At 36.4% G+C, this 24910-nt stretch overlaps 2 protein-coding genes across 2 annotated transcripts in view; one reads left to right on the top strand and one right to left on the bottom strand.

Moving 5' to 3' along the window:
• Nucleotides 1-24910, top strand: part of LOC128870838 (DNA replication licensing factor REC) — a 60251-nt gene that overhangs the window by 30790 nt on the left and 4551 nt on the right. The gene's annotated exons all lie outside the window — the stretch shown is intronic.
• On the bottom strand, nucleotides 4876-24895 carry LOC128870855 (nose resistant to fluoxetine protein 6). Its single transcript, XM_054113286.1, has 7 exons — nucleotides 24821-24895; nucleotides 15338-15630; nucleotides 6794-6956; nucleotides 5904-6053; nucleotides 5457-5832; nucleotides 5221-5386; nucleotides 4876-5116 (listed from the first exon to the last, which is right to left on the bottom strand). The coding sequence occupies exons 1-7, from the start codon at nucleotides 24885-24887 to the stop codon at nucleotides 5018-5020; spliced, it is 1314 nt and encodes a 437-aa protein (XP_053969261.1). The 5' UTR covers nucleotides 24888-24895; the 3' UTR covers nucleotides 4876-5017.

Genomic DNA, 24910 nt, shown 5'->3' on the forward strand with positions numbered 1-24910 from the left:
GTCCAGAGCGAGCGTCGTCATACGAGCGTTCACATCTTGTCGACCTTTTGTGAAAAGGTTGTACCACTTGTGAACATTTTTTTGACTCAGAGTACTCTCAGCGTATGCCGTATGCCACTGTCAACATTTCAAATGTTTTTTTTCTTGTCTTGTATTATTGTATATTGCTAAAACCGTGAACATATCTTCGCGTCGAGTGTATCAACATAAAAAAAGTAATAATCGAAAGTCGAATGTGTTGAAATAATTTGTATATTTTAGTTACATGACAACCCTATTTCGTTTATTTAGACCTTCTGTCGAAATGCACACCTACAGACTCTTTTCAACCTTCTACTTGTAAGCAGTCACAGCGGATCTATTTGCGCTTTATATTATGCTTTTTGTAGTTTACGTTATATTTAAATAAAAACTGAATTATTATTATAACGAAATAACGCATATTATTACAAAAAAATGTAAATACTTATCCTGCGAAATTTGAAAATTCACCTTATTTTTTTAACACACCTCGTAGACCATTAAGTTTTAGAGCAATAAAATGCAAGTTCGAAGTGGCTCAAAATTCTCGCTGGTTGTTCATAATTTTTGCGGATTTTCTCCATTGAAAAAAAAACGATGGTGCGAATTCGTTATATGGAAAAAATCACAAAATCGGAATTTTGTGCCACTTCGAGCTACTACTTTATTATACTAGAATTAAAAAGGCTATAAAACTAATATACATACATAATTTTCTTTTTAAATTCTGATTAAAAGGATTGCCCAAAGTTTGCAACTAGGCTTAAGATAGCTTTTTATAGAATGAACTATGTTTTTAGAAACAAAATTTTTTAAATTAAAACTAAATAAGTAGTCAAAACCTATCAACATGCAGCGATTTTATCATTGTGCCACTCACTTTAGTTATAATTAAATGTTCGACTTACTGTGGTGAAGGCACAAAAAAGGGATCATAGTTGCCGAAATATGCTACAAAACCGGGCAGAACAAAAAAGAAGCTGCCAACGCAACCGAAAATCCAGTTTCGTAAATGAGGCCACCTACCGACAGTAAAATCATTTAATATTATTTAACTAATCGCTGAGTAAATAAATAATTTGTAAGACATACTTGTGTGCGATCATTAGTACGAGCAACGAAATTATAAACGAAAAAGTGTCGGATGCCAAATACCAACTCTGAAGCATGCACTGAAAAGAAATAAGTAAATTACAAATATTACAAGGTGGCGTAAAATTAATCACCCTGTCGGAAGATTTATAATTTTTGCAGCTGGCGCCGTACGTCAATCATATTTCACTTATGAACTAGACAACTGCGGTATACAAACAGACAAGCAATGGAGCGAATATTTATATGTACAGGGTTGTCAAATTGTTTAAATTTATATTCAACAAAAGATGTTATCAGAAGAAGAAGAAGAACAAAATCATCAGTCCGATGAGGGTCATCGATTTTTGAAGAAATTGTTTTCTCGTCGTTTGATGTCGAAAAATGGCGATTTTGACTGGCCACCGCGTTCGTCCGATTTAACGCCACCTGACTTCTTCTTATGGGGATATTTAAAATCAAAGGTTTATATTAATAAGCCCAAGACCATAGAAGAGCTCAAGAACAACATCCGTGAGTAAATAGGCGTTATTCCAGCTGAAATGTTAGCTAAAACTATGGAAAATGCTGCAAAACGGGCACAATACGCCGTACAGGCTCAAGGCGGCCATTTGAGAGATATCATATTCAAAAAGTCATGTCAACAAATCTACTTGAACCAAATAAAATGTGTTTTTCTTTCGTCGTCTTCCGTCGAATATGGGCAACCGTGTATATAATTGGCGCGAACACCCGTTTTGGGTGTTTGGCCGAGCTCCTCCTCCTATTTGTGGTGTGCGTCTTGATGTTGTTCCACAAAAGGAGGGACCTACAGTTTTAAGCCGACTCCGAACGCCAGATATTTTTATGAGGAGCTTTTTCATGGCAGAAATACACTCGTAGGTTTGCCATTGCCTGCCGTGAGGCGACCGCTATTAGAAAAATGTTTTTCTTAATTTTGGTGTTTCACCGAGATTCGAACCTACGTTTTCTCTGTAAATTCCGTATGGTAGTCACGCACCACCCCATTCGGCTACGGCGGCCGCTAATGAAGCGAATAAAGGTAAAAATAAAGGACAAAATATTTTTTTCTTATTTAATTTTCTTAATTAACGTTAGTTTTTCCCATCCTTATACATCTATTTCTACGACATTAAACTTTAAACGGATTTAAAATTGTTTTATCAGCGCACGGATCTTCAACAGGACATAACTATGACTTAATTACTTTGTTTAAAACCGCTAGATGGCATTGGAGTGGATTAGTAAAGACGTATGTACTACATAAATTATTTAATATTTGCTTAAGTCAAGTAAGATTAAGAAAGCCACGAAGAGCCTCTCCTTAGTATGTCTGATAATGTTTTAAAGGTTTTGGTAGGACAAAAGTAGTTTTGTGTTTCCTCAATAAAGCTGCAAATTTATACAAACTATCCTAACTGATTCCTGTTCATTGTCACCTGTACAGCAGTAATTATACGAGTATTAAGCTATTATATAAATGACGTAAGTGACAGAAAGCCGATGGCCAGTAAGAACAACAACAGGCCTCGCAATGCCAGAACTGGAATTAACCAACATATCGGTTTTCTCTAAAGTTATATTCAGCCCAAATGAGTTTATCAATTCTGCACTGTGGGCCACCTATGAACCGTTGATGAAAATAATTACTCTGCTATTGGGGTTGTGTTCCAATTCCTGCTTGAAGTCATTAATGAACCGTCAGTGGATAACGGAAATGACCGAAAATGCGATGATAAGAAGCGGGAGTGATCACAGGCAGAACTGATTAAAGGTGGAGATGGACAAGAAGCGGACGTGAATTGATACAGAGAGTTCCAGAAGCGGAGGCGAACTAAAAATGACCGGTAAAGGAACAGAAAGCTGACGATATCGAACAAGAAGCTGAAATGACCGGAACTAACCAGAGGCAGGAGTGATTAAAGGTAAAAATGAACTAGAAGCGAAAATCACTTTGAATGGAAATTAAAAATTAAAGCGGAAATGGCTAGAATAATTCAGATTTGAGACTGTAGCGGACTAGAGATGGACGGGGACGCAAGTTGAAACGAAGCGAAAATCCGTAGAGACAGGGCTGATTCGAGGCGAATGTGAACAAAAACAGAAAATGGCTAGAAACAGATATTGACAGGTGGGAGAGACCAGAAAAGAGGATGACAGAAAGGGGAATTAACTGAACAAGGACAAATGGACTAAAAGCGGAAGTTTCTTTAAACGAAAATGGGCATGAGTGAGGCTTCCAAAAATGTTTCAATGACCTGGAACACAAATTATGTATACTGAGAGCTGCGGTATTTCAACTAGTCTCAATTTGGTTGCGAAAAACGTCATAATCAAAATATAATAGTAGCCAAAGAATGATAGTTTAAGAAATTGCGATATCTGTGGGAGTATTTCTGGCTGTGGCGCGACAATTGAATAAGAAAGCAAGAGAACGCCGTTGTAGGGGAAATTCGCTGGTGGGTAATAATAAAAATGAAAAGAAATACAACAATAAAATGAACACACAATTATATTATTAAGTCAGAAAATTCGCTGATTCTGTTAAATTCTATGAGAACAGGATAGCGGTTTGCGGATGTCGCCATCTCTGATTAAAAAAGTGCGCCACTCATTTTGAAGGTGGTATAAAAAAAAAGTCAGTAAATAACAAAACTTCTGTTAGAAAGCACGCACAGAATCAGCAGATGAGAGAATTTTTGTACGCCCAGAGAATCGGAAAAATCTGCAGTCCCAGCTCATGATCCAATTTGAAGTCGTTTTGTGTAAAATAGAGAGAGAGATATACATATATTCTTACCATGCCCCTTTATGCTTTCATTCTATACATCCAAGACCCGAAGTCTCAGAGGGAATTCTATTAAAATTCTATTATTACAAATGTTCTTCTAAACGTTTGTAATACCGTGCAGAATAAATGTGAGGAGCGAACCGTCAAACGAACGATGAGAGAGAAGAACAAAGCGAAATAAGAAAAACCCAGTCAACCAATAGGGAACAACTCTTTTATTATTATTTTTATTATTTATAGGGGCGCTTTTTTGATTTCGAATATACGTACATATTACAAAAAAAAATATTTTTACAAATACTGAAAATTTAGAATAAAAATCGCGCGATTTTGAGTCAAAATTTTCGACTGCGACGCTTTTTTGATTTCAATTAGACATGCATACATATGTTCATGTTACAAAACAAATTTTTTATAAATAGTGAAATAGTGCAAAATCGGAAAATAGTTAACCCAAATTTTCGCCAGCGCCATTTATAAGCTTTACGATAAAACAACATTTTCATAAGTGCTATGAATTTTTAAACCTATGCTTGCTGGGTTGACGATTGCTGTATAAACTTCTCTTCAACTGTATTTCAGTACAAACTGCAAATGCGGTCGTAAAAAATCTAATTTTTAAACTTCTCCTGGAGGTTCTATAGGGACCCTAGGAGGTTGGGTATTTCACAGTTATAATGGTATGACCTTGCTCTTTCTAATGGGCGTAGTTGAACTTGTCGATACAAATTTCACGATAATCCGCGCTAGTCAGTACCCAAGAGAGCGGCTGCCCTAGGACTTCCAAAACTGTTGTGCATGAAATATTTGCACCTTCAGAGTTGAAATCGTACCCGTGCTTAAGCCTAAATATTTCATTTTGCGGCAACATTTCAGCGGGACAATGTTGAACCGATTTCGTACGTTACCCACTTTTATGTACAGAAATTAGCCCACTTTCATTTACGCAAATGAGCAAAATTGCCGTTATTTGTGACCTAAAGGAAAGAAGCCACTATTAAAACATCAGCAGCCAATTCATGGTTCCAAAGTGACGGTTTGCTGTGCATTGTCAATCAGTGGAAAAATTTGACCAAATTTTTTTGAAATTCGTCGAGGGCGCATCGACGCATGCTAAACGATTATTTTGTGCGAATAGTGAGAGAGCATATTTTCCTCAATATACACCCCAGATTTGAAGATGGCACCATTCCCAAGTCTGCCACCAGCACCCTGTATAATGATTCCGTTAGTTTGTTACATGTGTAAAGAGTAAAAGTATACTCCGTTGCACAAGGTTGGAGTATAAAAATATTAAATACCAATACTTCACCTACCTTCTCATCGTTGCGATAATAATTATTAATATACAGTAAATTGGCCCACCAATTCTTACGACATGCGAGCTGCTCACGTTCAAAAATGTGACGCCAAAGTGGTCCACCGGGATTTTCAAAATACACACCACTCAATAAAATGGCAAACCCATATGGTATGGTCAATCTGAAAACAAAAACACCGACAAGAATTAACTAATCAGTTTTCAAGCAAACTTTTCTCCACGCTAACTCACCGCAAATAACGGAATATATTAAACTTAATAAAAGCCTCCACATATTCCATGGTGCTCAAATTGTTTTTGATTTTTGTAAATGCCAGCCAATTTATAGTCAACAATAAGCCACTAAAGACGAAAAAAGTGATCGTAATTAAACCACCAGATATTAGCAAAGTGCCTGCAAGGGTATGCAACAATCGTTCAACATCCTGAGGATTGCTCAAGGCGCCCTCATACAGAATCCAGTTGGTGTGAGCGAAAACCACCAGGAACATAGAGAAAAATTTGAAGCAATCAAGAAAGCGTAGATCACGTCCCAATTTGCCGACTGGTTCCTGATTTAAGCGATACCAATTGCGCGCTATTGAAAAGCTCACACAGAATCTGTTGCCTGTTGGTGAATAGGCGTTTTTAAATTGACAAGCGAGAATAATGCAATGCGTAAAAGTAATCAATACTCACCTATGCCCGTGACTGCGTTTTTGTAGTGACCTTCCTTTGAAATTTCTTTGTCGCTAGGCCTATGCTTGAGATAGAAATCAAATAAACTGCTGCTGGCAACTAATAAAATCAGCACAAAAGTGATGGCATAGAATGTCAGGTTCCACGTGTCTGTATGTATGTAAATCAATAAACAAATATTTATAAATAAAAACATTTTTTGTTGTTGTTAAAATACTTAAATCGTTACTTCTATAAAAAAGTGCAATAAGTGTCTATTTATTTGCCTTGCCATCTAGCGTCATTTTATAGACTAAAGGCGTCTCATAACAACAAAATACAATACTATTATTATATTTTCCATACAGACATTACGTGATCGTACTCGAAATATGCCATAATATTTATATTTATTTTTAATTGCAATTCTGAATTGAACGTTACGTTATTTGTGACATTCTGTGGAAAAAGTAGTTTAAACTAATATATAATATACGAAAACAGTGTGCGTTTTTGTCTGAGAAGACCTCTACTGAAATTTTCCGGAGAATATTTGCGTAGAACATTTTTAGACTCCACCACCGCTAAAAACTTAATATTTTTTTCAAATTTTTAATTCAACAGTCAAAATTACCCATATTGATAAAAAATATTGGTCTAAAATTGTGCCACAAAAATATGCGCCATTAAATTTTATTATAGACTCTCTTAATGGTAAATGTATTTTTATACGAGTTTCTTTTAGTAATTTAGTTCAACTTGAGCCCAAATTAGGAAAACTTCAATACAGTGCTAAAACAATTATGATGCTTACGGACAAAATAGCAGGTTGTCTAATATTCTATAGTTCTGCCTCTTTCATAATTGCTATACCGCATTCTGGCCTCTGGTTCAGCCCACTATTTACTCACCCATTTCGACAACTTTATGGTTGGTTTCGCAATATTCAATCATACTGACAGCTTTCAGTCCATATGTTTGTGCTAATTTCAAGTTTATACATTGATTCAATATAGTATTATATTGTACACGATTGGACTCCTCCGCGGTGAATAAACCCACGTATGTGTTGAGCTGTAAAAAAACAAAAATATTTAAGCTTTGATTAAAAAAAAGTACACCTAATTCTCTTTTTACACGAATTTGATTAAACATGAGTTAAAAATAATTTTTTTATACGAATTGCTTTGTTTTAACATGTTTTTCAATATTTTATGATCTTAAATCTAATAAAGCAAATAGAATGAGATTTTTCTGAGACTCGGCAGATTTTGCTCTCGCCGTTTAATAATTTATTTAATGAATTAAAATTTATAAGCACAAAATAAATTCTTAAGTGAACTCTAAAAAGAATTTTTGAAAATGGTTTTCACCTAATTCTTTTTTTACACAAAATTTTTTTTACACAAAAATTTTTTTACACAAAAATTTTTACACGAATTCTTTGGCATTGTATATATCGTGTAAAAAAAGAATTGAGTGTACTTCCCAGTCATATATTGGAAGTAAGAGAGTTTCTAGTCACTAATCACTGACGTGACTGCTGTTTGAATTTCAGGATAAATATTTTTAGATCATTAATCTTTGGGCAAATACAAATTAAATGAAATTAATTAAAGAAAAAAAACACGTAATGTTTCACCGACAACAAAAATATTACTCTTTAGTTAAGAGGCATTGGCGAGTCCCACTCTTTTAAACTAAAAATATTTACATAAATATTAGTTGGGCTTATTAGAATATCCAAGTAAGATCTCCTATTCTTACATCCCATCCAATGATCTCAATCCTTTGTCAAACCAATCAGCCCTTCCAGTGAGGCAGTTCCTAAACTGTGAAGTCTTCGAAAAAGTGGTAGCCCCAAAATCAAAGCAAATTTTTTGTACAGAAAGTGCTGAATAGGTTTTGGCGCTTCCTAACATCCACGGCTTCTACAGAAATCGTAGTGTGAAGCGCCGAAAACGGTTTCAAACCTTTCCTCACGCGGTCGTCTGCTTCCACATTGCCCTGAACGCTAGTACGTTTCGGGCCCCAGTGCAGCCTGATGCTAAACTGGTAAAGAGACTTTATGAATCTTCGATATTTTTGAATAAATTTCGAGCTGATCAGTAATTGTTTAAAAATAAAGTTAAACCTAAACGACGTTGTCCATAATGATAGCCAACTTTGCCGTCATGTTACAGGGTCCGGCACTCGAAGAGTAAGCAATTAAAAATGCCATAAATTTAGTTTGGAAAATTACTTTTATTCAATTCAAAATAAAAAATGTGAGGAAATAATACAAAATTAAGAACCAATTTCCTTTCGATATGAACCCCTTTTGCCTTGAGACGGTCCAGAACCAAATCGCAAGCTGCCCAAATGTGACTTGTAGGTATTTTGGCCCACTCGTGGACAATGGCTTTTTTTAGTGCCTCGAGACTGGTGACTCTTTTGATTCGGAACTTGCTCTCTAAAATGACCCAAAGAGAATAATCCATCGGATTCGCGTATGGAGACCCATTGTGAGGACGTTGTGAAGTTCGGAACGTTGTTTTTTTTAACCATTCTTGGTTCACTCGAGCTTTGTGAGACAGTGCCGAGTCCTGTTGAAACGTCCATGGTCTGCTAACGAAATGTTTGTCTGTCCACGGCTTCAAAGCAACCTCCAGAATACTTTCTCAATAATATTTTCCATTTACCTTGACGCCAAGCTCGATAAAAACTATTGGAGAGCACCCATCTGCGGTTATAGCAGCCCAAACCATTACTTGTGGTGGGTGCTGCCTCCTGGTGGCCAATCGATGACTCAAATTCTCGTCTGAAGGGTCGGTCAAATAAACTATCGTTTTGGGAGTTTACGAATTGCTCAATTTAAAAAATTTTCTCGTCAGAAAACACAATGTTCGGAAATTTACCGATTTCGGCTAAGCGAAGCAACTACTTCGCTCTCTCAAATCTGACTTGTTGCTGCTTTTGTGTGAGATCATCCACCCTTTGGATTTTATAAGACTTGACTTTGACATCATTTTTCAGTATGCGGCGTATGCTACGGTGAGATATTTTCAGTTCTTCCGCCCTTTGATTGGCACTTCGTCAGGGATTGCGCTCAAGTCGCTTCTTCACTTTTTGAATAATTTCACGTGACGTTGCAGTCTTTTGCTGGGGCGATAAACAAAAACTTTATTTATTTTAAGGTGCTCGAGCTTACGCACAATCGCTGGTTGTGATTTTCCAGCCAAATATAATGCAAGCACACTATTACATTTGAAATCCATTACTGATTTTCCGTTTTCGCATTTACGCTTGGCAAAATGTTTCCGCGCGCTTGTAAACAATACTCTGGACTGTCATTTAGCCAATTAACAGACATCTGATGCTCGTGCGTCAGCTGCGCGAGCGGTCTGAAGTTGGTAACACTTCGAGTGCCGGCCCCTGTAGTTGTATAAACCTCGGCTTGACAAATACTGCAGTAGTCTCGAAGTTTGTAAGCTTCTCTCAATGAGAGTGCGACACTATATTATATTAGGTTCGTCTGTGAAACTTAAAACCCGACAGCGTCAAAGTTGCGGCTAGAGTTGATCTCCGTGATCTAGTGGTTTGTATGTCCATCCTATTCTTCGGTGAAGCCATTACATCTACCCGCCATCTTCAGCCTACTACATTCTTACAAACGGTTTTAGAGCTATTCGAGAAGAACACTACTTGAATCTGAACAACGCTTTTACAAATTATCAAAATATATTCTCAAAATCAGATAATAAATCTTCCAAAGCACCCTTCGTCAAGGAATGGATGACTCGGTGTTAATAATTGTCTCCTTGGTGGTAGCACGTCGAGCCACTGCCAGCTGATCACCTAAAAGTGTGATTAGCAAAATAATTCTGATTATGATGGAAAACTAAGTAGTACAAAATTAGTCGTGCCGGATAGTCTTTCCGAGAGACCGACTTTCACCTTCTTCTATTCGATTGCTGCTTGTTCTGCAGTGTATTGAGTTGGATCCATGTTACTTCAACGGCCATGAAACTCGGCAAAAACTCGTCTTAATTTCTGTTAAATAACGTCAATCAGTTATCTGAAATTGTCACATGATTGCATTGGTGATCAATTGTGAGCAAAACCGGTCCCATATTGACGATAGCTCAGCACAAAAATGCTCATCCAAAATCATTTCCTCGTATATGCATTTTTTCTATAATCTCGCGAACTTTTAATTTCAGTATGGCCAACACCTTGTGATGTGTTACGAAAATCATAATATTAATATAATAACCGTGACTTATGTAGAGAAATAAAATTAATATCTTCTAAAACAATGAAGCTTCATTTTAGTTGTCTTAGTTTTGAATGATAATCAACCAAGTAATCATTCCAATATTTTATATTGCGAACAGTTTTTTTTTTACTAATGAAGCTTTAAATACTTTTATTTTTTTTAGCTCTTTGGAGTAAAGTAACATTATGAAAACAATATAAAAATTAATGAAAAAAAAACTTCAACGCTCTGAAGTACAATTCAGAATCGGTGATTCAGATTTCACAGTTAACACAAAATTGTTCACTTCTATATCCAAATGTACATTCTTTTTTAAAAACAGGAACGATTAATTGTGTGATCAAGTTACAGGGTTTGATTGAAAAGTAATGAGCCTTCCCGCCGGCAACAGTGGTGCAGTCAACATCGTGTGTTAGGATTTTGCAGTGGCGAAAATGCAGCGATCGTTGGAGCAACGTTACTCGATCAAATTTTGCGTAAATCTAAACAAAACGAGTACCGAAACCATTGGGCTAATCAAGGAGAGTTACGGGAGCCAATCTCTGTCCGGTGCCCAGGTGGCACAAGTCGTTCAAGGAAGGCCGGGACCTCGTCAACAATTGACCCTTCATCTCGACAATGCGCCGGCGCACACCGCCCTCCTCTGCACCTCTGCATTGGCCAAGATGGGGGTTCCGGTGCTTCCTCACCCCCCTACAGCCGGACTTCATCTTGTTCCCGCGCCTCAAGGGGAGGCGTTTCGACTCCATCGAGGCGATCCAAAAAACTGTGGATTATAGAAAACAGACTGTGAGACTATCTGGTGGTTTTCTGGTGTGTGACCTATTCATCGCCACTTTCTGCGTTTGATTTGCCTAAGGATGAGTTCCTCATTCGATGATCTCCACAGCGCGTGATGGTGTTCGGCTAGAATATTCTACAGATGATGCGGATGCAATTGTCGCTTCCGTACAACAATACGGACTTTACGCATGAGCCGAATATTCGTAGTTTAGTGCGCCTAGAAATTTGCGAACTCCCCCTTACTGTATGCATTAGCCCGAATGCCGCCCTTGCTTTGTTTAGCCTGCATTTGACATCTTCGTCTGCTCCACCATCTGCCGTGATGATGCAGACGAGGTAGCAGAAGCTTTCCACAAATTCCACCGGGCATCCGTCAACTAATATCTGACTTGCGTTATTGTGGTTAACTCTCATAGCCTTGGTCTTGGCGATGTTGATCTACAGTCCGACTGTGCGTGCTATTGCGACTAGTCTGTCCACCTTCGCTTACATGTCATATGTCTGCTGAAACTCCATACGATACCTTTTTTGTGCAAGGTCAGTTGGGTCATGATGTCATCAAGGACGATGGCGAAGAGAAGGGGCTTCAGGGGACAACTTTGCCTTACGCCTGTCTTGGTAGTGAATGGATCGCTGATATCGCCTTTCCAAAGCACGCTAATTCGGAGTTCTTGTAGAGGGCTTTGATGAGGCGGATTGTCTTGCTGGGAACTCCCTTTCTACTCAGTGACAACCATATTGCGTCTCGCTTGATATTGTCGAATGCCCTCTTGAAGTCTACGAATAGCATGTAGAGCGAGGAGCGCCACTCAACTGATTGTCCGAAGTGTGTTGGCTTGGTCAATACAGCTTCGGTGAGGGCGACAACCCGCTTGCTCGTCTTTTTAGGAGCTTAAACTCGTAAAAACATGTTGTTGACTAAAAATTTAAAAAAGTTTGAAATTTCTATACGTACTTTACATAGTACTGATGTTTACACGGGTCTGAAAGGGTTGTTTTATTGTTTAAAGAAAGTACTTACAACAAATACATTTGTTTGTTTTCCAATAACACACAGTTTTTAAAAATTGAATAAAAAATAAAAAAAAATCTCGAAAAAAACATTCAATCCAGTTTCGTTATTGTCAATTTGAAATATTAGTGGCTGTGTGTGGAAATCAACACTTTTTTATAAGTAATTTAATTTGGAATATCCACCTATTTATGAGTTTTTGATACCCAGCTGTTTTCATTCTATGAATTATCTTCATAAATCAACAACAATATGGTGGTGAGGTATGGATTAAATTATGCTTGCATAAATTATAAAAAGTGTGCGAACCAGCTTGAAAAACCTAAAATCACATGACTATGTCTGCCTTTTGCCGATATCTGTAACGTAAACAACAAATTATGCTCATTATACGCGTATTATTCGTATAATGAAGATGTGAGTAACCTCTACGAGCAACAAAATCATAAACAATTAAAAAAAAAAGCCCAAAGGGATTTTTTTATGAATACCATTAAAATAATATTTTAAATAACGGTTTACAATAAAAGCTGTTCAAAATAAATAATAATATTCATAATTATACATCTGTCTCTATTTAACTATCTACTATACATTCTTTTTGGGAATGTTTTTTCAATATGACTTGAATGGCTTCAATCGATTCACGACGCTGTCTTTTATCGTACAAAATGCGCTTTCGGGAATAAATAATAGTCTCAGCGTGCCAAATTAGGTGTGTAACAAATTAATTTTCTTTTTTCGTAGAAATTCTCTCACTACCGTTGACCTGTGAGATGGTGCTTGTGTGGCACAGATATTAAATAAAGCTTACAAAGATCCAAGGGCTCGACCAATACGTGATACTCGGTTGTTTCAATTCCTTTTCAATTATTTTTACAAATAACATTTTATTATTTCGATATTTCCTGAGGCTGATCTACTCTGTAAAATCTGTGCGTCTCTCTAATGCTTGCAGGGTCTTTCAGACGGAAGTACTGGAAATTAGGACGCTTGTAGGCTACTAATCGCAGATCCCTCTTTTAAGGGCAATATCGCTATTCTTTCGGATAGCCAAGCTGCAATCCAGGCCCTGGGTTCGGCTACAACGACCTCTAAAGTGGTGGAACAAAGCAGGACTAGCCTTACCACCTTAATCGAAAACAGTAAAGTTACCTTAATCTGAGTCCCGGGACATCGGAGCATTGAAGGTAATGAAAAAGCGGATGAACTGGCCAGAAGGGGATCTGCCATGAATAACGTTCTTGCAGAATCGGTATTCACACCATTAGATGTAGTCAAGAGTACAATATCCCTAAAATACCGCCGAATCGCCGATTGTAGATGGAGAGACCAGACGAAATGCAAAATTAGCAGCACGTTATGGCCCACCTACAACCTTAAGCAATCGTCAACATTGCTAAATATGAAACGACGGGACGCCTGTAGACTAATGGCAGTCATAACTGGCTTTTGGTATGTGGGAGAACAATCAGCCAAAATGGGCATCCCTCACAACACATACTGTCACAGTTGTAAATAACCGGAGGAAAAGGCAACAATCTTCCATTCCCTCTGCGAATGCCCTGCCCTATGGAAGGATAGAAAGTTAACACTGCGTAAACCGTTGTTCGAGAGCCTGGAACAGCTGTATGGCTTAGATCTCAACAGCCTGATAAGGTTCCTGAACCGCACAGACTGGATATAGTCATGCTGTAAACAACTGGTAGAGTTGGTAACGAGGATGTGGCAACAAAATGATGCGGAAGCGCTAGTTGGATTCTGGAAGAATCACCACCTAACCCAACCAGTCAACTCTGTGATGTGATAATCTGGACTTCCAGGGTCCCTAAGCGTTTCTCTACCCTATTGAAGTCGCTAGCATCACTCATAAATTGACATACTGGATGTGGTGTACCTTCTGAATCATTTGTTGTGTTTCGGCAAAGGATTTCATAAATTTAGTACAAAAGTCTATCGTAGTTCTCTGATTGTAACCCATTTTCCGGAGGAACTACATAACATAAAAACCAAATGTAACACTTCTTTCAGAGTATGACATTGCTGGACCAGTATAAGTATTAAATTCGAAAATCCTCGAAAGATAGTGGCTTAAGTTGTCAAAAATAGCAAAGATTTGTCGTTGCTAGATCCATATTTTCCTATCTTGTTTTGCTTTAGCGAATATTGTTTCTTAGCTTTTTACAGCTGGATTTGCTGGTTCAGAATTTGTAGGAAACTAATTTATTTTGTCAATTTTGAAAAACACCCCTTTCAGATTTTTTCCGAAAAAATATAAGTAGAACTCATGATGGAAAGAATAATGAATAATATCGTGGTACCGTTACTTTGCTCTCAGCGAATTTGACAATGAGTTACGTGGTTTTAGCACCAGTATGGCCAGATTACCATTTTCGTAAATTGATTTATCATATAATTTTGTAAAATATACTTTTTTTTTTAAATTAGTTCAATAATTCACTCAGTTTTATTTAGCTTTACTTTTTTTAACATCTGGTCGATATACGAGTACTTAAAAAAGGTGTTTTTCAAAAATGAGAAAAAAATTTCCACAAATTCTGAATCAAAAATCAAATTCTGAATCCAAAAAAATGTTTCTAAAAGTAAAGTTTAAGAAATTAAAAAAGAGGTAAACAAATTGTAAAAAGAACCAAGATATTTACTTAAAAAATTCTAAATTTTCAACATTTAACAAATCTCAAAATTAAAAATTAGTTTTTGATATTTTGCCAGTTTACTTTTTATCATTACTCGAACCTAAAAATAAACCAAATTTCAGAAAAATTTTTTTCAATGCTCAATATACTTCGATGAAACCCTCTCTATTGCATAGGAGGACTACTATTAAAAATTTGCGACTGCTGCTTTATTTTTTTGTGTTTATACCGCAATCAATTCTTTTCTTTTGAACTCACGAGATGAACTGCAATGCCCTTTTTACGTCTTATATAGATTTAGTTTACCATGATTTCAACAACTCCATAGCTATCTTATATTTATTGTGCCCAGTCTTATCAAAGTCACTCCTAACATTATTAGATTATCAATTACGCAAGGCAAGCATTAATATGTGCGTAAGTACATATGCCCAATAAATAGTCTGTTTGTTTAAATTAGTTTGTTTCATGGCATTTGCTTTTACATATTCTACGTGTAATCAATTTTTATTTACAAGCCACTCCACATATACAAAACAGAAAAGCAAGTCATTTTTTGCTTAGCTGCGCCAGAATGGTTCAGGTGACGAATCAAACGAATTTATTGGCTTATGGGTGCGTATAGAAATACTATTTGAATATGTAAATACGCTAGTATGTACTATGTAAATAATTCTACAAAAGTAAACAAGAAAGAAACACGCAAAAACATAAAAAAAAAAAAAAATCTAGGTGATTCCCATACCTTTGTGTTGTTGGTGAGTAATCCAGCATAAAGTTCTTTGACCACATCGGCCCCAGCTTGCACTAAATCCTCTTCACACCAGCGCAAACATAACCCATAATACAGATGCCGATGATTAAAGTGATGTTTGTTGTATTTCGATACCTCAGCAATGGTTTGCCATACCTCCAAGTTTTCTTGCGGCAGCACCTCAGCGCGCACAAAACAATATGTCTCTCGATGCTTGAATTCTTGTAAACAACGATCATAATCATCGAAATCATAAAGGTTTGGCATTTTGAAGTATCTCGTCACTGCAGAATAATACACAAATTAGTTAATTGACTTGATTGGAAATTTTTAGTGCGTAAAAAGTTAATAGTAAAATTCCGCTTCAGCAGCATACACTTTAAGTGGTGTGGGTAGAAGTGTTTAGCATATTATGGATATGCAATGTTAAAAGTAATATTAATACAAAGAAATATAGTAATAATTTTCCAAACTAATTTCGAATTGTGTTGTTTTTTTGTTTGTTTTTAGATCAGGTTGACTAAAATTTCTTCGCCGTTGAACAATTACACGCGCGAAAATATCCGGGAAATTTCGGGATTCGTCACTTCTGTAGTGCGCATGAAATGGATTAAGACTAGTAGGATAAATTACCTGATTTTTTTTTTAAGTCGGCCTAAACCATTTAAATTTATAGTCACAGAAATGTAGATGATCACATCTGGTTGATTTATGCATATACACTCATGGATAAAATAATATATTAGAATAGCGATATGCTGACCACTTTTATTTTGCGCTTCCAATTTTTGTAATTTATAAAAATATAGTTCACCTTGCAACAAATGTCATATAAAGGTTGGTTAAATTTCAAGGGCCGATGTTGAATGTGAACCACACCTAAACGCCAACGACACCGTTGCACTTCTTTCTTTGTAGTTATTTGAAAGAAAAGGTGTACGTCAATAAGCCAGCAACAATTCAAGAGCTAAAGGATTAGATAAATCGGCACATTAACGGCATAGAACCTCAATTATGCCTCAGCGTCATCGAAAATTTGGACCATCGGATGGAGGTGTGCCGCCATTTGGCCGATATTTTGTTCCATACGTAATTGAGCCATACCAATATTATCATAATAAAGAGAAATGACAATAATAATGACAATATCAACACCGGGCCTTGGAACTTGGAACCACTCTTTACAAGGTGAAATCCAAAATAAACAAGACTAAGCTAAAATAAAAACGACAGGAGATTTGCTCTGATAACTTCGAGTTTATTTATTCAAAATAGTCCCCTCTGGCCTCGGCACACTGTTTTGCACGATCTAAAAGCTTTTGGAAAGAGTATTTCAGGTCATTGACCGGAATATTTTTCAGGATGTCGGTACAAGCCCTTTGGATGGGTTCTACGGACGCAAACCGTTTTCCTTTCATGGCCAAATGCAATTTTCCGAATAGGTAGAAGTCACAGGGAGCCATATCTGGCAAATACGGTGAGTGATTGATGGTTAGAATGCAATTTCTAGTCAAAAAAATCAGTGACAAGAGTAGATCGATGAGATGGTGCATTATCATACAATCAGCGCCAGCTTGCTTCTTCGCGTTATTCAGGGCGAATTCAACGAATACTATGCAACAAGCGCTTCAAAACGCCAAGATTGAAAATTGCATTAACGGTTTGGTCCGTTGGCACGAACACCTTGTAGACAATTTCCTTGGAATCGTAAAAACAAATGAGCATCGACTTGATTTTTGACTTCTCCAAACGCGATTTTATGGGGGGTGGCGCGTCTGGGGCCTTCCATTCGGCACTTTGACGCTAAGTTTCAGGTTCATGTTGGAAACACCACCTTTCATCACCAGTTACAATGTTGTGGAGTTCTGAGCAATTTTTGGTCCTCAGTTAACAGTTGCGGAATGAAACATACACAGACCTTTCGTAAGCCCAAATGATCAGTTAAAATGCGATAAAACAATGTTTTGGAGATATTCAACTCCGGCTCCATAAATTTCAACGATGACTTCGAACAATTTCGATGGAGTTTTCGGTGATTACTGATTTTGGGCGGCCCGCATGCTCATTGTCATTTATGTCCTCACCATCTCTGAGACGTGTAAACCACTTATGAGCTCTGGCGCGAGATAGACAATCACCGACATAAACATCAATTCAAATGCTTCGGTAAACGTTTTACCGATTTTAAAACAAAATTTGATATTAGCACTTTGTTCGAAACTGATTTTTGTACCGATGACACAAACATACTGACACTTTAGACGCAATAACTTTGCTTCCAACGAATCGAATGTCACCAAACTTTCACTGGAAGTCTGCTAGGGATGTAACTTCCAACGCACTAACTCATCAAAGAGGTGGCGCCATCAAAAACATTTTTATGACGCCAGTCTTATTTATTTTGAACTTCACCTTGAATTATTGTTCATTTTCGTTAAAAACTCTATCAAAATCAACACGAATAACACTGTTGATCCTGTCCCTAGGGCGACGAGACATGGAGTGTTATCAATATGCGCAAAAATATTAAGGAAAGAATCGCCAGCTTACTAGCACCCAGACTAAGCAGCACCCAGAAAGTCGAATCGTGCTTTGCAAAAGACGGTTCAGTGATCAATACGCCATGACAAAAGACGCCACATCAGCAGTCTCCCAGACGCAACCGAATGCTCAGCCAAAGCCGACGACACCCGCACGTTATTTAAAATAACCAAGAGGGTGATCGATAAGGGGCTTAATAAATCACGTCCAATTAAAAATCTTTACGACAGACTGCTGATTACCGATGAGTAATAGCTGCGGCGCTGGAGACACGCCAATAGGCTATTAATACGCCAAGCGATCTACTATGCATCAAAGTATCACCGCCTGTCTTGGCAGAAGTAAAACAACTTTGAAAAGAAAAAGCTCCTGTGCTTGATGCTATACCAGCCGAGCGATAGTGAGGCTATTATCTGAAATATTACACCCGGCCATTTGGGAAGAATAGTCTCTCCCGCAAGAGGAAAGCTGGGGAAATTTACAATAATTTGAGAGGATGCGTTCTGCCCGAAATTTCAAAAATGCAAATTTGCACTTGTCAGTCAGTCTTTCGTAGCGGCTCTTTTTGCGCTGCGCATCACCATCGAGCAATTAGTGGAATTTAAGTCAAAACTACATCTCTTGTTTATTGACTTCGAAAAAGCCATAGGTAGCGTCAACCGTGAATATATATAGGCAGCTCTGCGGAGAAGGGGATTCCCTAAAAAACTCATAGCTCTCACTAGAAAGAAAGCTACCATAGCGAAAACTGACGGGTGTTCCACAAAAATGCGTTGTTAGATCCTTTTCGAGTTGAGAATGGAGTGCGTCAAGGTTGTATGCTATCCCCATGTCTGGTTATCGAAGATATGATGGCCTCTATCTTTCCTGTTGGAGATCGGCGTGCTATTCAATAGAAGATTGACAATACCATGCCGAGATACCTGGCCTATGCCGATGTCATCTGCTTACTGTCATCCATTTTTTCTGATCTCAAGACTATGACAACGACCTTGCATCAGTAACTTCGTTCGGCTAGACTAAAGAACAATGTTGCTAAGACTAAAAAATTGTATAACAGTACCACCTCTGGGCCACTGGGAGTTGACGGCCAGCAATTCGAATGCGTGCAGAAATGTTTGATGATGATGGTTGAGCAAAGAGTATGCAAGCTGAAGTCTGCATTTGGTATTCTCGCACCCCTATGAGAAAACAACAACATAAGTGTTAGTACCAAACTAAGAATATTCAACGGATGCATTAAATCTGTGTTGCTATAGAGCTGCACCACTTGCAAAGTTAAAGTGACAATCACAAAAGGCCTTCAGACTTTTATCAACTGCTGCCTCCAAAGCGTAGACGAATCTTCTGACCTCTAAAAATAAGCATCTCCGTGTTGCTTACGATTACCAATCAGGTCGAGATTGCCTGTGAATTGCGAAGAAGGAAATGACAATGGATTGGTCACACACTTTTAATGGATGACATTAACGTGGCCAAACAGGCGTTACGGTGAAACCCGTTCCAACAAGTAGGGCGTGCATTTGGAAAACCTTCGTATAACCTAGCGAGGATCAACCGAATCCGAAATGGCGATTCTTGGTTTATCACGGAGTGAATTAAGGGACATAACGCTAAACCATATTGGATGGCTTTTTTGAGTAGTTGGCGGCCTATGCTCTACAAAGAGTTAAAGTAAACATATTGTTATCTTACCCCTTTTAATTTAGTTTAATTTTAATTTATTTTTATTTTATTTTAATAAGAAACAATATTTATCAATAAAATAATAATAAAATAAGAAACAATATTTAATTTAATTGATTTGAATTTATGGTTTTTTCCAATAAATTTACTTAAATTCTTTTACTTCTTTATTCTGAACTCTCTTTAATCTAATTAAATATTTTAATGTAATTGTATAGTTTTATCTATTTTAATTTTTTTATTATTTATTGAAAGTATTTTATTTTATCTTAATTTTTTTTAATCTTATTTAATTTTTTGACGTGATAATGTCTTATAATTCGATGCAGCCGGCTGCGCGCACCAAAAAATGCGTCGTTATCTTGCTCATGCGTCGTTACCTTGCTTGAACTGCAAGCGAAAGCACGGAACAAACGACAAAGATGCACAATCGGCCCCCGCGTTCGGCAACGTTCGACATCTGGCTCTCTCCTACTTGAGTGAGCATATATATGTATGTATATGCGCATTTGTATATAAATTCACATATTTGTATTTGCATATGCCTTCTTCCTGAACCATTTCTCTGTTGAGAATAGGACGATGATAGAAAAAGTAGGAAATGAAAGGGAGTGTTTCGAGTGTAAAGTGCCTTGAAAAAGGCAAATCGATGATGTTGCCTCTCAGTGTTGTTGACTTATTAACGTCTGATGCACAATCGAAATTGAACATATCTTTCATGAATTTGATAAATGTTTCGTAATTTTTCACGTTTGTGTAAATGTAACTTGATCAATTCCATTGCGATTCCATTTACCTCCTTCTCTGTATCCACACAAAATATCTATAAAACAAATAAAATTAAAATTTTCTTTTGAAAAATACAACCATTCCATCAGTATTTTCTTATGACGTTGACACGTTGAACTATCATCAGTAAACCGACCTTACAGACAACCTCTTTTTTTTTAATTTTACCTCATGTTTTGGTTTTACCTCTTATTTTATAAATTTTTTATTTTTTTTATCTTTTTTTAATTTCATCTTATTTTTACCTCATATAACTTTTTTGACTAAATGTTTGGTTAACTAAAGTGACTCAATTTTTTTCATATCTCTATTCTCTCCTCTTTTTAATTTAACTTAATATTTTTATTGCAATTTTTATTTATTTTTATGTTTTTTTATGATTTATTAAAATTATTTTATTTTATCAATTTTTTTTTTTTAATTTTACTTCATATATGTTTTAAACCCTATTTTAAATTGTTTTTATTTTATTTTGTTTTTATTATATAATATTAAATCATTTAACCCATTAAATCCCAACCTTATATAAAGCAATTTTTTTTAAATGCGTTTATAAAACGTTTATTGAAATAGTGTAATTAAGCTCCTTAAAAAAGAAAAACACGAAAAAAAATCAAAGAAATGCATTTTTTGGGCTGTACCCAATCGAGTACAATGGGATAATATGTATATACATACATTGCCTGTATATGAAAATATGGAGTATTAAATAAAAAGACACTTTCAAAGACTTCCTTGGTTATTAGTTCGGTTAACAGTATGGAAGTTTTTGAAACATTCTCTCTCCACGCAAAGGGCTACATTGCATAACTCGCAAATCCATCGAATTCTTTGGTGACACTCCCTGCACCTGAGCTGATTCGATATCCTTTTGGGAAAATGGTTATATGAGGGACCAGCTATTGACGCCGTTGTCGATCGTTTTGAAGATATGTCCCGGATATTATAATTGCGTAAATAAAATCACACAATTTCACGTTGGTATTGCAACAAGTCGCATTGACTCTTACTTGCCATTTTATAAAGCTTCCTTGCGTTTACTACGCACGAGCTTATCATTGTGGTGAAAAGAGGCCACCACCATTTCTTTCCTCAAAACTTTATATAGTAAGTATTCAAAGCTTGGTCGTGAACTCCTCCCATTCCTGAGTTGTATTCCGTTATCAACTTCGGCTGATGGGCATTCACCTTGCGCCTCTCTTGTCTTGACCATCGTTTGACGGTATGTAAAGGTTCAATTCTATCAAAGTTTGTTCCCACTGTCACAACGCTATTGTAATTCCACTTCACAAAAAGTATTCCTGAATCAGAACATCTAGAAAATTTGATACAAAACAACTATTCAAATAAATCATTATGATAAACTTACATAAAATCAAACTCTCCCCGTTGCTGCTTTTGTAGTTCTTTGTTCGTTTTCAGAGGACATTTTTTGGACCGCCGTTCACGAACAGTCCCAGTAGCCTTAAATCCTTGTTCTTTCAAAATTCTAAGAAGGTCATATGACATAAAGAAGTTGTCGAAAAATACGATGTGATCGGTCGGATGTGGAATGTTTGCCAAAAGATCAAGGACGACCCTTGAACCTAATGGGAGACTTTATTTCTGAACCTCTTAAGATCCTCCTCATTGAAACAAAAATCGTGCTTGTTATGCTGCAAGGCATATACTTTCGTTTGATCGATTATTAATTTTACCACCTCATCGTCAAAAATTGTTTCAAAAATTTCAACTGGGTTCTTAGTTACCAATAAAGAACACCCTTCAAGTTGGGATTGTTCGTAAAAATGCGTTTCTGGAATTTCTGCACTTGTTATTCTCTTTCTCCATTTTGGATTTAGATCTTTTGACAACTTTTGACAACTTTTGCCTTTTTTGTAAGCTTGCAAGTGGAATATCATCATCACTGTCACTGCTCAAAAATAAGTCAACTTCGCCCGGAACATCCCTTGGAATATCATCACGCAATATATTATCCTCTTCAATGTCCTCCTCATCTGTGTCCCAGTGGGTATTTGGCGGTATAATAGCGAAGTCGAAGTGACTACGGTCGCTTGATTCAATATAGTCGGTGGCCGCATAAAGGTTGTGAAACCTCTTTCCGTAAAATTTTGTTACATCCATTACCAAATCTACATGAAATATGCACACAAAATATATATTAATGTTCCCACTGTACCCATGCGAGTACACTAGAATTTAAACCTATCGAAATGCACTTTTCCACAACTTTTTTCGTATTTTTGTTATAAAGTATACAAATTATTATGAATATTTCAACACTGAACTTTTTCCGTGATAACTTAGATTTTGTCAAACAGAGAGCTTATTGTAAACTAAACCATGAAAAGAAGAAAAATAGCAAAGGTGCACGCAAAGACAAGTGAATAACGAAGAACGGGACTAAAAAGACGGAGAAACATGTATATTTCTTTTCAACATTGCTCTGTATTATAAAGTGGCGAGTACATTTAAAAATTTGTAAGCGTTGGCTTTTGACGTCGTTTCGAAAAAGATGCTTTTTCTGTACTCAAGCGAGTACAATGGGATCAAATGGGTTAAGTTTATTTTATATTTATTTATATAACATTTATGTAATTTATTTTGATTTCATTTTATTTTACCTTTTTTTTATCTTATATTTTTTTAATTTTATTTTATTTATTCTACTTTACTTTTGTTTGAGTCTTTTTTATCTTCGCTCCTATCACCACCGACTCGTCTCTATTAAAGATGCGTGTCCGTTACATTTACCGCTTCAGCTTTAATACCTGTTGCGTTTTTATCTTTTTGCTTCTGCCACTTAATTGATTTTAATTCGCTGCATAAAAGTGAAGGGCAAACGGGTTCAAGTTCAGCTTTCGATTTCATTTCACAGGACCTGTTAATTTAGCATACATTTACGCACTTTTTTATTCCTTCAGAGTTCTGCAAATACCGCGTCTTTGTGTAATTGAAGCTTCGATTGGAATGGAAATTTTTATGGCTCATTTGCCAGGTTACTTTTGTTAATGTGATTGTGGATGCTTTCAGTTTAGGTTGAAATTGTTGCGACTTCTTTTAAAGTACCTCAGCTAGCCAACAAATCGAAAGAATTAAGCTGCGAACCTGTTTACGAATATATAGCTTCACTGAATGTGTTTTTTTTTTTTCACTTGTAAAAATTGCATTCCTTCTTCCTCGTTATTCAAGGTTATATAGATTATCTTTTGGCATCATAATACAATATTTTAAAGGGTTTCTCAATAGGGTTATACAAAATTTGTATTCAAATACAAACACGCCTTTGAATATTTTTTTTTTCTTGTCATTACGAAATTTACGAACGAGCAACTTTTGGAAATAAATAAAAATCACTACCGAAAGTTTTAGTCGATAGTCCTTGGTAGTTAAGTCAGCCGTAATAATTGCTCCAGCAGACAGATCATTCGTGCTATATTGAATAAATTCGAGTCGTCACATTGGTTATTGCATGCCTTTGTGACAGTGATATAGCCGGTCGATTTATTAAAAAAATAGTAAAAAGCAGTAAGTGCTTCAACTTCGAAACGAGCCAAGTCAACCGATCACAGGAGTTGTGGTAAAGGTCTAGGCCAATATCACAACGAGATCAAATTGACTCAAATGAAGTGGAGCGGTAGCATTATTAATGGCATTTTTCTTTGAAAATACTGCTGGAGGTTGATTGGGTACTTTTTCCCCCGGGCCCGGAGTTTTCAGAGGGGCCCGGACTCGAGGGTAATTCCAAGAAATTTCCTGCTTGAAAAAATATAGTAAATAACTACCATCGTTCTTGTTCAACTCAGAGCCGAGTAACAGGTTTGGCAACTTTGTATTTGGAATCTGAGTTAGCAAGGAAACTCGACTTCGATGATGTTATAAGAGCTTTTGCCTCAGCTAAAGCAAGAAAAGCAAAATTCTAAGCATCGTGGCAGTCATTTTCAAATATTTGTAAAACTCACAAAATGATTTAAAAATTTTAACTTTTTTCAGCTGCGTTTTTTATTTCAGATCTGCTGAAGAGTTTTCTAAAATTCATTTTAATCAATATTTCATAATTTATTCTATCAAAAATTTTATCAATGAGTTTTTCAATGTTTAAATGTTATATCACTAAAAGTGATAAATAGCGCCATCTGTGTGTCACCTTTAAAACTAATTCAACCTCCCAATATAACATAGTACGCATTTTGATAAATAAAAAAAATTTGGAGGGGCCCGCATCTCAAGTTTCCCCCGGGGCCCGAATACTCTCTCCACGGCCCTGTGGACCACCCTTTATATAAGCCTACTTTTGTATATCATATTAATGCGTGCTGGTGTTTACTTTAAAAATATACAAATAGCACTAATTTTCTTTTGAAAATATTTAAAATATTCAAAAAGTGTGTCCTTAAAAAATATATTTCATGAAATGAAATTAATTTTCTTAATGAAATAAATTTTCTCACAACTTACTATTCATTTCGTAGCTACTTGCATAACCAGAAAAATAACTCGCAATCGCGAAAAGCCACAGTAACATTTTATAAAACATTGTTATTGGTT

Source organism: Anastrepha ludens, chromosome 2 (genome assembly GCF_028408465.1).
Source record: "Anastrepha ludens isolate Willacy chromosome 2, idAnaLude1.1, whole genome shotgun sequence".
NCBI lineage: Eukaryota > Metazoa > Arthropoda > Insecta > Diptera > Tephritidae > Anastrepha > Anastrepha ludens.